The sequence below is a fragment of the Lutra lutra genome, chromosome 11 (genome assembly GCF_902655055.1).
Source record: "Lutra lutra chromosome 11, mLutLut1.2, whole genome shotgun sequence".
Taxonomy (NCBI): Eukaryota; Metazoa; Chordata; class Mammalia; order Carnivora; family Mustelidae; genus Lutra; species Lutra lutra.
Genome location: NC_062288.1, coordinates 49,942,725 through 49,954,986, shown reverse-complemented (window position 1 = coordinate 49,954,986; position 12,262 = coordinate 49,942,725). Strand labels below are relative to the sequence as shown.

Below are 12,262 nucleotides of genomic sequence, written 5' to 3'. Positions count from 1 at the left end.
ATTCTTTTATGTCCTTGTGAAGAAGAGGCTTGTCTCATTCTTTCTTCCCGAGAACATCCAATTTCATTGTTCTTTTCCCCATCAAACCAGAAATTTTATGGCAGAACGAGTAGCTGACTATTATTAACGATGATAATAGCAACATTCTTGCAACTATTTGCTTATGTCAGCATGCCTCACAGAAGACTGGAAAAACTTGACAGTTGTGGCCCAATTATAGCTTATTTCCAAATTTACAAAGGGCTAACCTTCGGGTTTATGTTAGAGGACCTTCAGTATGACAGTCTGAGTACTGACCATAGGCACTTTTCTATGGAACCGGGCTACAAAGAAATGTTTATCTAAGCATTTCTAAACCAAGAATTCTATTATAAGTATGCTGCCATCAAGTCACAGGGCTTGGTGATGACAGAGTATAGAAATCCTGACTGTATTTTGAACTCCAATTATTACATGGACTGGAACTTAAGCTTTAGATTGTGGGTTGGACTAGATGCCCTTTAAGATTTCAGTAGTAAGAGTCTCATGCTTTGTGGTTATTGAATCACTGCCAAAAGGAAAATATGGCCAATTTAATATACTCTAAGGTCAGTGGAAGTAAAAACAAGATGGAGCTATTTTAGTTTCTATAAATCTGTTCTTCTGTCTAATTACTCAGTAGAAAAAATGCTGTTATGTTGATGCTTTATTTCTTAACAGTCTAACCAGACTAGTTTTAGTTTTACATATAACCCTTTAACATTTGTTTTCGTGATGTTAGATTTTTTCTGTTGTAATGATAACCTTATTTTTCATTTCCTTCTGTCTTTCCTTCTTTTCTTCCTTTCTCCCTCCTTCCCTCCCTCCCTCCCTCCTTCCCTTCCTTCCTTCCTTATTTTTCTTTTTTAAAGGTACGGTCCAAGAAGCTGGAACACTATTAGCCAGTAAGAATGTCCGCGTCAACTGTTTGGATGAGGTAAGATTTAAAAAGTTGAATAAAGTGCTTTACTTTTTATAAGAGTGTATAATATCTAAAATGTAATATTCACAGTTGTTTGCTAGCATTTGTGCTTAAGTTATACTAATCTCTAAGCCAAAGGTGAGCAGACAGGTCACAAAGACAAGCAAGCATGTAAAAACATGTTTAATTTTGTTAGTCAAATAAGTCCAAATTAAACCACATCATGTCGTTTCTTATAAAGAGTGAGAAACACTGGACTTCTCTGTACTAATGAATTAGGTGTAAATTGACATCACACACTGGAGAAAATTTTAGAATATGTGTCATTTTTAAATATGAATACTTCTGATACAGCAGTTCTACTAATAGGGTAAAGCTAACCAAACCTAAACTCAACTTCCTAGAATAATTGCTCTTCAAAATAACTTTCTGCATTGATGGTGGTGTCTCTCCTGGCCGGTCCGATATCGGCCATTAACCACGTGTGGCTAGTGTCTTTTTTATTTTATAGTGCGTCTTTAGCGCTAGAAAGTTAACTGAACATCACTTGCTCATGCAAAAGAGGAAGGGGTTTTACTGACCCTCTACTCAGAAATAGGTACCAAAATTAATTATCAGGCAAAATAAAGTTTAAAGCAAAAAATAAAAATAAAATTTAAAAAGTGACTTTCTCATAGATTAAATTAATAATTAATAACCTACCAAGAATATTGTAGCTTTAAGCCTTCACTTATAAGCTTATAAGCTTTGAAGTACATAAAGAAAAAGAGAATTCAAAGGAGAAATTTGTAAGACCACAGTAACGCCTTTAAGAAACCACCAGATTAAATAGCAAAAAGGTAATTTAGGGAACAGAAAATTTGGGTAACTAATTGACAGTCAATGCACTGTGTGTAACATGGACAAAAATAGTACATTGTCTTTTACATGGAACACTGATAAAAATTAGTCTATGTATTATACTATTTTATAAAGGCAATTTTAGCTAATTTCAAAGAAATTCACCTAATGCAGTAGAATACACTGAAAATACACAAAAATATGATAAAAAAAATAAAACAACCTGAAATTTTTATTTTAATTCTAAGTAATTCTTGGGTTAAAGAAGGACTAGAGGTAGAAATTGTCTGCAATTTAGAACTAAAAGCAAACTTATCAAAAGTTCCTGTTTATCAAAAGCTGGATTATATGGCCAAAGTGATAGAGAAAATTTTGTAGCATTTATTATTATACTTTCAATCTGTGTGATGTGAGCTTTTAACTCGAAATTTTTAATAAAGCTTAGGCTATACTCAGCAAAGGAAATGAACCAGTGAACATGAACGTTTGAAAAAGCCATCAGGCACAAGCAACAAAAGGAAAACTGAAAACTAAAATTTTTATGCTTCACAGTATGACATGAAAAAAGTGAAAAGATAATCCACAGATTGGTTTTACAAATCATATCTGATAAGGGACTTATAACTGGAAGCTATTACAAACTTCTACAACTCAATAAAAAAAAGACAACACATTAAAAAATGGGCAATGATTCTGACTAGATACTGCTCCAAAAAGGTATTCAGATGACCCATATGCACATGAAAAAGTGCTGAATATTAGCTACGAGGTTAACTGCAGTGAGGTACCACCTCACACTCCCTGGGATGGCTATAAAGACAATGAAAATGAAAAGCAAATGGAAAAATGCTCAATATTAGCTGCCCTCAACACTCAGCGGGGCACCTGCTTCTCCCTCTTCCCCTCCCTCTCCCACTGCCTGCTACTCCGCCTGCTTGTGCGCTCTCTCTCTCTCTCTCTGTCAAATAAATAAATAAAATTCAAAACAAAAAAAAAAACCTTAGAAGAATGGGGATCAAGCCAAGGAGATACCTGGAGATCCTGGGGACAGTTTTGGCTTCCTTGATATTCCTTGAAGGCAATACTTCTCTCACCCAGAGTTTCACACTTGCATTCTCTTTCCCTGGAGGATTCTTCCACGGGTCATTTAAATCCTTTGTGTAGCCACTCTCTTTAGGAAAGGATTTGTCCAAAAGCCACCTGCCTAGAGGGACATTTCTTAACTCTCCTTTTTCAACTAATAATTTCTTCTTGCTCTCTGCCATTCTGTTTCCCTCTTATTTGATGTTCTTTCTCTAGAGCACTTGTACCACCAGCCCTGTCGCCACAACTAAAATTTAAATGTCAGGGACTTAGCCTGGAGGGGTATGGAATTAGTTCATTGCTACCCACAGCGCATAAACCTGTGTCGGACATACATTAGGCACTCAGGAAATATTTACTGAATGAATGAAAGCTTTAGGTAATAATAGAGAATTGTAACATAATAGGCTAATATTGATAAATTCTTTGATTTAAGAATCATGGGAGAGAAGCTTCAGTTCTTTTTACGGTCATTAATATCTAAAGAATTTTAGCTGCTTGTTTTTCACGCAGTTCAGTTAAGCAGACTTCTTCCAAAGTTGCCTTTGGGAAATGACAAGGAAGTTTGGAATTTTACTCTTGATGTTTCAGTGATTCGAAGATGCCATAGATTTTAAGACTCACCCAGATTTCAGAAGTAGTAAAAAAAAAGGAAGGGGGTGGAGATTGGTGATAATTTGTAAGATTCTAGTATTTGTGAAGTACAACTCAGTTTCAGAGATGTTAAAATGTAACTGATGAATTACATGTAACACTGATAACATTTTATGAAACCTTATTTCCGCTTTCGTGATTTGAGTTGGGATGGACATTAGGTATTATTTTTTTCTAACTGATTATAGCTTATTCCATTTTTATAACTAGAAGATGACATTTTCAATTTAATTTATTTTGAACATGGGCATATTCTCTTCTATAGCTAGTAGATTGATAGTATTTTAAATTATCCAATTCCTTTTCTTGATATTTTATACTGGAATACATAAAAATACTAGAAAGACTAGAAAATTTGTAGGAAGGTAGCTGCTTTATATCTGTTTGGAACATCAAAATTTATTAATGTCACTTCCTTTTTTTCTTTGCCCATTGAGAAGTTTCCATAAATAACAGTCTGTACTATAACTCAGATAATGCATAGTAAAAATTACATTCAAAATTTGTAATTCTTTTTGTTCTTATGATTCAAAATTGAACTAAGAAAGTGTATGAGATATCCTCTTACTTGGAAAGCTTCTATACATTTCATAATACACATTATGTTGTATACCTGAAATTAATATAACATTGTATATCAATTATACCTCAGTAAAAAAAAAAGAAAAGAAAAGCTTAATATAAATTATCAGTTAGCACACGTTTGGCTTCTGTTACCCAGGATCAACCAGCCCAGCACTGACACCTGATATGGGAAAAAGATACACTGCTTTATAGACATGACAAAGATAACAAGTTCAGAAATTATACAGAAAATGATATGATTGGGTTTGCTCATTGCCCCTTTAAAAAGCTCTCATGGATTGCCTCTGAAAAACCAGTCCCTGTTAAGACTGCTGGTAAATAAGAAAGAACAAAAAGAAAGAAAATTAAAAAAAAAAAAAAAAAAGAGGAAACAGGATCAGGAACCAGGGAGGCAGGCAGATTAAATGGACAGAAGTGATCAACACAGAGGACAGTTAAAACACAAGCAGACGTAAACAGGTGAGGACACTTCGCCATGTAACCTCCCCAAATTTTGCACATCTTCTTTGTTTTTAAGCATCTTTTCTCATTGTGTTGAATGCTGCTTTAGATTTTTTTTTTATATATAGAACAGTATATATATATGTCCTATATTATGTCCTATATAATACACGTCCTATATTATATAAAGGACAGTATTATAGTGTCAGGCTTATTCATTCAGTCTTACCTTATAGGATGGGGTTGCTGTGTGATTGACTGCCCATCTGCCTGTACTGTGTCCTTCCCCACCTCACAGGTTAATGCGAGCTTCTTATGTCCAGGTTATAGCATCCTTTGGGGGCTATCACCCTAGTCGTGTTCTGAATACATTTTTGCCTCATTCAAAAGGTAATAACCATATAGTTCATTCCCACTTCCTCAAAGCTGTGTGTGTATGTGTGTGTGTATGTATGTGTGTGTGTGTGTGTAATGAGATCCTGATTACCCCCACCTTCCTGAGCCACTCCCAACCTTGAAATACCTCATTCTTGTAGATACTCCCAACAAAGGAAGTCTTAACATTATAATCTTATCAATGTTTTATTGCTCTCAAGAAACAATGATGACTCCTACTGAGATGTCTTCTGGAGAGCCTCTTGAAAGGTCCCAGCCTTCCTATAATTCTCGCATCAGTAATACTTCAAGAATATTGGTTGGGCTCCTAGATGACTGAGTCAGTTAAGTGTCTGCCTTCTGCTCAGTCCTTGTATCCCTGGGGCATCAGGCTCCATGCTCTGCTTGGAGTCTGCTTCTCCCTCTGCCTGCTGCTCCCCCTGCTTGTGTTCTCTCTTATTCTCTCTCTCTGACAAATAAGTAAAATCTAAAAAAAAAAAAAAAAAAAAAAAATACTGCTAGCTTCTGTTCATAATAATAGTGTGGGATCATAAAGAACAATTCAAAGCATGTTAGCATTCAGAGGTTTGAGAGATTGTGTTTTGGAGAGGTTTTTATCAAAAACAGCTTTGAAATGCCAGCATTTATAGCTTATCCTGGTTTACTTGAGAACAACTTGTTTATTTATCTACCAAATAGTATCAGATTCCCAGAACAAATAAAGCTGGATGTTTCACTGGATATGCACAAAGCATATGGAGACTAAACAGTAGAGTGTAAATACTACCAACCATTTCTCGGTATTTATACATTCAGTCATGTATGTGATGAAATCATACATATTCAAAATGTACATGTGGTTTGGGGATCATTATTTTTAAATGATACCATGGAAATAGACATTTGCTGCATCTTGTTTTTCTCATTGTCAGTAATTCGTGGAAATCTCTCCAGTTCTCTAGATACAGATGCGTTCCTGTCAGTAGCTTCATAGCATTCCATGTTGTGGATATAACATACTCCATTCAGCTTTCTCTTTGATAGGCATTCTAATTGTTTTGAGTTTGTTTATTTGTTTTTTAAAACATTTCTGCATTCGGGCACCTGGGTGGCTCAGTGGATTAAGCTTCTGCCTTCGGCTCAGGTCAAGGTCTCAGGGTCCTGGGATCAAGGCCCACATCGGGCTCTCTGCTTGCTGGGGAGCCTGCATCCCCCTCTCTCTCTGCCTGCCTCTCTGCCTACTTGTGATCTCTCTCTGTGTGTCAAATAAATAAATAAAATCTTAAAAAAAATTTCTGCATTCATATTTGTTGGCTCATTTGTTTTCCTAGGAACTAAATGTGTGTGATAGAGATGAGAGCCCAGATGATCTAGGTTTGGTACCTGCCTGGCCATTTTACTGCTTATGTGAGGGTGAGCAAGTCTTCTCTGAATCTGTCTGCTAAACTATTAAAAAAAAAAAAATTAGGTAACAAAACCATCGTTTTTCCTCAGCAGTTTATGGAAGAGCCAAGTGAGGAAATCAACATAAAGTACTTTACAAATTATAAAGATGAATTTATTAATTCATGTTTCTTTTATGTTTTTGAATAATTGCAGGAATTGTTCATAGGGGAAGAGGTAAATAAGTAAAATTAATACTTTTTTCCTTTCTATTGAAGAATGGAATGACTCCTCTAATGCATGCAGCCTATAAAGGGAAACTTGATATGTGCAAATTACTTTTACGACATGGAGCTGATGTAAATTGTCATCAACATGAGCACGGATACACAGCCCTCATGTTTGCTGCACTTTCTGGTGAAGTTTTGGCATTTATTCTAATATATTATTATTAGTCATCCCTACAAATTTGTTATAAGTACTGCATACTTTTAAATTAAATGCTTTTTCATTATAGTAATTTTAAGATCGGTTCTTATAGAAAAGGTAGGAATTGGTTTTTGAAGTTATAATGTATGAAACATAGTTAATTTGGTAATATGTTTCTTTACTTATTTAAATCACTTAATTGTACTGACGGTCTATTTTGTGTAGAGTTAAGAAGTTGGATCGTTTTTCTTTCAGGTTAGTTCTGTTGATGTTCTGTATCTTTGTAATGTGAAGTAATCTGAGAACTTTGTTGTTCTCTTGAGAAAATAGCTGCTATGATAGAGTTGTCTCTCTGTTTCACTGACATTTATGTACTGAATTCTGCTGATCCAGTTAGAAATTTACTCTTACTCATCTTGCTTATATTTGTGAATAAAGACAACCAGGAAACATTTAAAATTAAGTGGAGTTATCCATAGTTGTAGTTTTTTTTTCTTAATAAACTGAGGATGTAATATAATATTCTCACACTTGAAAAGCAGTAATCTGTATTTTGATAAGCCTGGAATAGGAAAGCATGGAGGTGCTTAGATGGGCTAGCTATGTAACGCGTATTAATGAGGGCATTTGCTATGAGCAACGGGCGTTGTACGTAAGTGATGATTCACTGAATTCTACACCTGAAACTAACATTGTACTGTATGTCAACTAGCTGGAATTTAAATAAAAACTTGGGGGGATAAAGGAAAGCATTTCTAAATATGATACATATATATAATTAAAATAGGACAACATTGACCAATTTGATTATACATAATTTTAACATTTCCAAATATAGAATATACCATATAGAGAGTAAAATACAAATGCAAAACTAAGGAAAATATTTATTACATATCTCTCAGGGTCATATCACTATATATCAGGAGTTCTCATAAATGATTTAGAAACAAGTGCTGCAATACAAAATTGGACCAAAATTGAACAAAAAGCACAAGAAATAGAACTGGTTCATGAGGATATGAAATGCTTTCACCAATAAACAAAGAAATGCAGATTACAAGAATAAATGATCATTTGTCAGTTACCATATTGGCAGAGGTCAAGAAGGGAGCTAATGTCCCCAGCATTGGTGTAGGGATTTCTCTGAACCATTTTGGGATATGCATATCAGCCAGCCTTGCTGGAAGTCAGCCTGGCAAAATGCAGCTAAAATATGCATAACTTTGATTCTTGCAGTGTTTTCCAGGAACTGTTCTAAGGAAATCATAGTTCAAACTTGCTAAAATTAATGGAAAATGCTGGTCACTGAGTATAATTTATAATAGCAAGTATCTGTGATGATTGCATTAGTAATAGAATGCAAATAGAATAAAGGCAAATGGATGTTTAGAAAGAAGAGTATGGAAAGATAGACCATCACCTGTTAAATCATTATTCCAGGGCCTATAGGTGTGAGGGTTGGGATGGGTTGGTAGATACTAAGTGGAAACATGTTTTCATTTTCTCTCTCTTTATTGTTGATATTTTTTATTTTGACTTTATACTAAGAATTATCTGTCAGAAAAATATATTTTGTTTCGTTAAAAAAAGTGATAATTCCTAATTCCATACTATTTTTTTATTGCCTGAAGGCATTTTACGCAAAATGAGGTTAATTTCTATGTGGATTTTTTTCCCATTTACTGTAGTTACAGTTTATACTTTAGGAAAAAAAAATGAAAATATTCACAAGATAGAAACCTAAAATTAAATGGGGAAAAAGGGTCCAGATAAATTAGGAGATATTTGAATTGTGCTTCCCTTAGTATTAACCGACAGGTTCTTTTTAACATCAGGTAACAAAGACATCACATGGGTAATGTTGGAAGCTGGAGCTGAGACAGATGTTGTCAACTCTGTGGGAAGAACCGCAGCTCAGATGGCAGCCTTTGTGGGTGAGTTTTTATGGCAGTTTTAAATTTAAGCTTTATCTGAAGTGTCCTCCATGAAAAAATGCATTTTGCTTCTCAGAATACAAACAGTGTCATGTGTGTTTGTTTATTTTTTATTTTTTTAAAGATTTTATTTATTTATTTGTCAGAGAGAGAGAGAGAGAGAGAGCGCACTCAAGCAGGGGAGGGGCAGGCAGATGGAAAGGCAGGTTCCGTGATGAGCAGGGAGCCCGATGCGGGTCTTCATCCTGGGACCCTGAGATCATGACCTGAGCTGAAAGCAGATCCTTAGCTGACTGAACCACCCAGGCATCCCTGTCATGTTTATTTTTAAAAATGCAAAATGTATACAGCTTACTAGGTTTTGTCTAACTTAGCGAACTATCTAGTAACGCTGTGGAGATAACGAGGCTGTTTTGAATTTCTGCTTTGTGAGATACCAAGAATAGTGGGGCCATTTGGGTTGTAGTTAAATGCTTTGAATTAATATATTTTATTTCTCTAAGGGAACTAGTTTACCCTAAAATCAAGAACATGACCTCTGAAGTCAAGAATCATCAGTTGAAATTCTGACTGTACCGCTCAGTACCAGGTTACTTAATCGTTCTGACCTTCAGTTTCCTCATTGTAACTCGGTTCATGGTTACTGAAATGACTAAGTGAAATATTGATGTAGGGAGCTTTACAGGTAGCACGAAAGAGATGCCATCAGTCACTGTTGCTAATAAAAATGTCAACAATGCAATTTCTTCCTAGAAAGGAACATTAATAATAATATAATATATAGCTGCCTCATTATCATCCTCATCAAGTACAGACATTTATTGTATCTTCCCAGTATTTTCTGGTGTATCAGTCTTGTTCCAGGACATAATAGGAAGGGTTTGGAAGAGAATGGCGTGCATATTTGGTCACTGGTATTTTCGTCCCACTGATGTGGCAGTTGAGAAGAGTCCAGAGATGGACAAGCAAATATATAGACATCTGATTTTTGGGAATGCAGCCGGTGGCCTTTTTGGGACTAATAAATCATTAAACAAATACTTAATGTTCATAGTCTAGATACCAAGCATCGCTCTAGTGGTGAGCGAGACAGAGGCTCTTCATGCTGTCATGGCAGTGAGAGGCTAACGGCAGAGACAAGCATTGTGGAAGTATACCTCATGGGACATCTTAAGGGTTTCATAGAAATATATCAGAGAGAGGGATCTTTTATCCTGCCCCAAGGGGGTTTCAAGAGAAATTACATTTAAGATGAAATATAGTGGGAATTAGTCTGTTAGTTTGATATTAGGAGGCAATGACTGTGTATTTTGTCAAAAGTTGTTATTGTCTCAAAATCACAAATAGTAGCTACCAATGATTAAGTCAGATAGTCACTGAGTCACTCTGTGACAGCTTTGTCAGAGCAGATATTCTCATTTTATCTCAATTTCAGGAGGATTTGAGAAAAGCGTGGCCTTGCAGTGTAAACTTAAGAGAATTACCATTTATCTCCTACCATTAGGGGCTCCCTGGTTCCCCCCAACTCACCTCTCAGTTAATGTTGAGGCTGTCAGTATAAGGGGAAAATAAGACTAATCCAGGATAATCTTGATTCTCATATTTTAATTCATGTCTGCTGTTAAATCATGACAAGATCACAGGCAAATCCCTTCCCTCCACAGACCTCCTGTTTTCTGATCTGTGCCATAAGGCCTGGCAGTTAGATCATAGGAAGTTCTGCTGAACTCTACAGGTTTTCATTTATGTCCCCAGTGTAGGAAAACAGAGGTCAGACAGAGATTCAGTAACTTTCCTCAGTTCCCAGGGCTAGAAGTGGAGGAGCCTGTTCTTTCAAAAATTAATACAGTGTTCTTTTCCTTAACACTACTGTATCCATAAAAATCTAAGGTAGAAATTGTCCACTATCCCATCCTAAAATAAGAGAAACAAGAGGGATATTTTCATTCCATTTTAATCTATATAGAGTGACTTCATAGACAAAAATTAAACCCCTTTTAGTCGACATTATATTTTCCATTATGGTCAGTCTTTTTAAAAAGTCATTGTCCCCTTTTATAGCCCGCGAGTGGAAAAGTTTATATAAATATGGGCACATGTGTACAAGATCATTATTTTTTAAAGAAGACTTTTATCTTTTAAAAAATATTTATCATACAAAGATATTCCTTGTGACTTGTTTCCTTTCCTGACCAGTATGCCGTGGAAGTCCCTCTCATCTCAGTAGGTGTAAATTCAGTTTCTCCAGCAGTTACCTAATATTCCATGATACAGGCACTCATAGTTCATTTAGCTCTCCCTATAAATAAATTTTACAGGTTTTTAAAAAGATTTTATTTATTTATTTAAGAGAGCAAACATGATTGCAGGGGTGGGGGGGTTGGCAGAGGAGCAGAGGGAGAGGGACAGACAGACCCCACTTGGAGCACAGAGCCTGACACAGGGCTCAATCCCATGACCTCAAACGGTAACCTGAGCCAAAATCGAGAGCTCGATGCCCAACTGATTGAGCCACCCATGTGCCCCTGTTGCATAATTTTTAAAAATCACTATAAATAATATAATGATCCTTGATCTTACATTTTTACATGGTACTGCTTTAATATGTATAAAACATATTCTCAGAATTTAAATGGCTGAGATGCACGGTCTGTATTTTTAATTTTAGTCTAAGTCTAGATTGCTTTCCACAAGGGCATAGAAATTCACACTCCTGTGAAAATCTTCTTCAGCGCTGGGTGCTTTCACTCTTTTGTTTTTGCCAATCTGATAGTTGACAAGATGGTATATTGTGAATTTGCTTTTCCCTCATTATTCATGAAATTCAGCTGCTTCTTTTGTTACTTATCTATATTTTTCTTTTCTGTGGATGACTACTCATACTCATTATGTATTTTTCCTTTGGGTTGTCTTTTCTTACTGCTTTGAGGAGCTTTATGTATATTATGGATGCTGACATTTTGTCTATCACACGTGTTTCAGATACTCCTTATATATTTTTCTTTTGACTTTCTGGGAAATTTTGCCATAGAAACTTTATTTTTAAGTAATCATAGGTTTTTTTGTTTGTTTGTTTTAAATACCTTCCATGGTTCTTGTCTTGCCAAAAGAGTTCTTCACTGTCAGTTAGCTAACTATTCTCCTAAATTTCCTTCAGATTTATTTTTTACTTTTTTGTATTTTCATTTAATTTTTTTAGAGTTCATTTCCCCCTGGATATTTAGTTAGTTATGATAGCACCACTTACAAAGCCACTCAACATTTTCCTGCCAAAAGTGAAATACCAGTTTTGTTGTAAGTTAAATTCTCTTCTATACTGGTATCTATTTCTGGACCCCATATTCTCTTCATGGGGCTGCTTGTCACTTTCTGTATTAATACCACGTTGTCTGATCACACTGACTTTAAAGCAAGTGTTCCCTTTACTTATTCTTCTTTCAATACATTCCTCCCTCCCCTCTTTGTTTTTTTGTTTTTTGTTTGTTGATTCTTGTTGGATTTTCATTTAATGGTTATGTAATTCGTTACAGAGACTGCATGGTATGCCTATATATTGCTTTTTGTTTCTTTTACTTATTTTTGGTCCTTTGGTCTT

The 12,262-nt window shown here is 35.4% G+C and overlaps 1 protein-coding gene across 5 annotated transcripts in view; it reads left to right on the top strand.

Moving 5' to 3' along the window:
* The window catches only part of ANKMY2 (ankyrin repeat and MYND domain containing 2), a 35,699-nt gene that overhangs the window by 4,781 nt on the left and 18,656 nt on the right, over positions 1-12,262 (top strand). For 4 of the 5 annotated variants that reach the window (XR_007121376.1, XM_047694196.1, XM_047694195.1 and 1 more), the window contains exons 2-4: positions 891-955; positions 6,580-6,718; positions 8,569-8,667. Coding sequence is in view for 4 of the 5 variants with exons in the window: in XM_047694196.1 (XP_047550152.1) it covers positions 891-955; positions 6,580-6,718; positions 8,569-8,667 (303 nt within the window). In the remaining variant the exon portion in view is untranslated. Of the gene's footprint in view, positions 1-890; positions 956-5,139; positions 5,259-6,579; positions 6,719-8,568; positions 8,668-12,262 lie in introns of those variants that run through there. The other variant, XM_047694198.1, reaches the window with a different exon arrangement.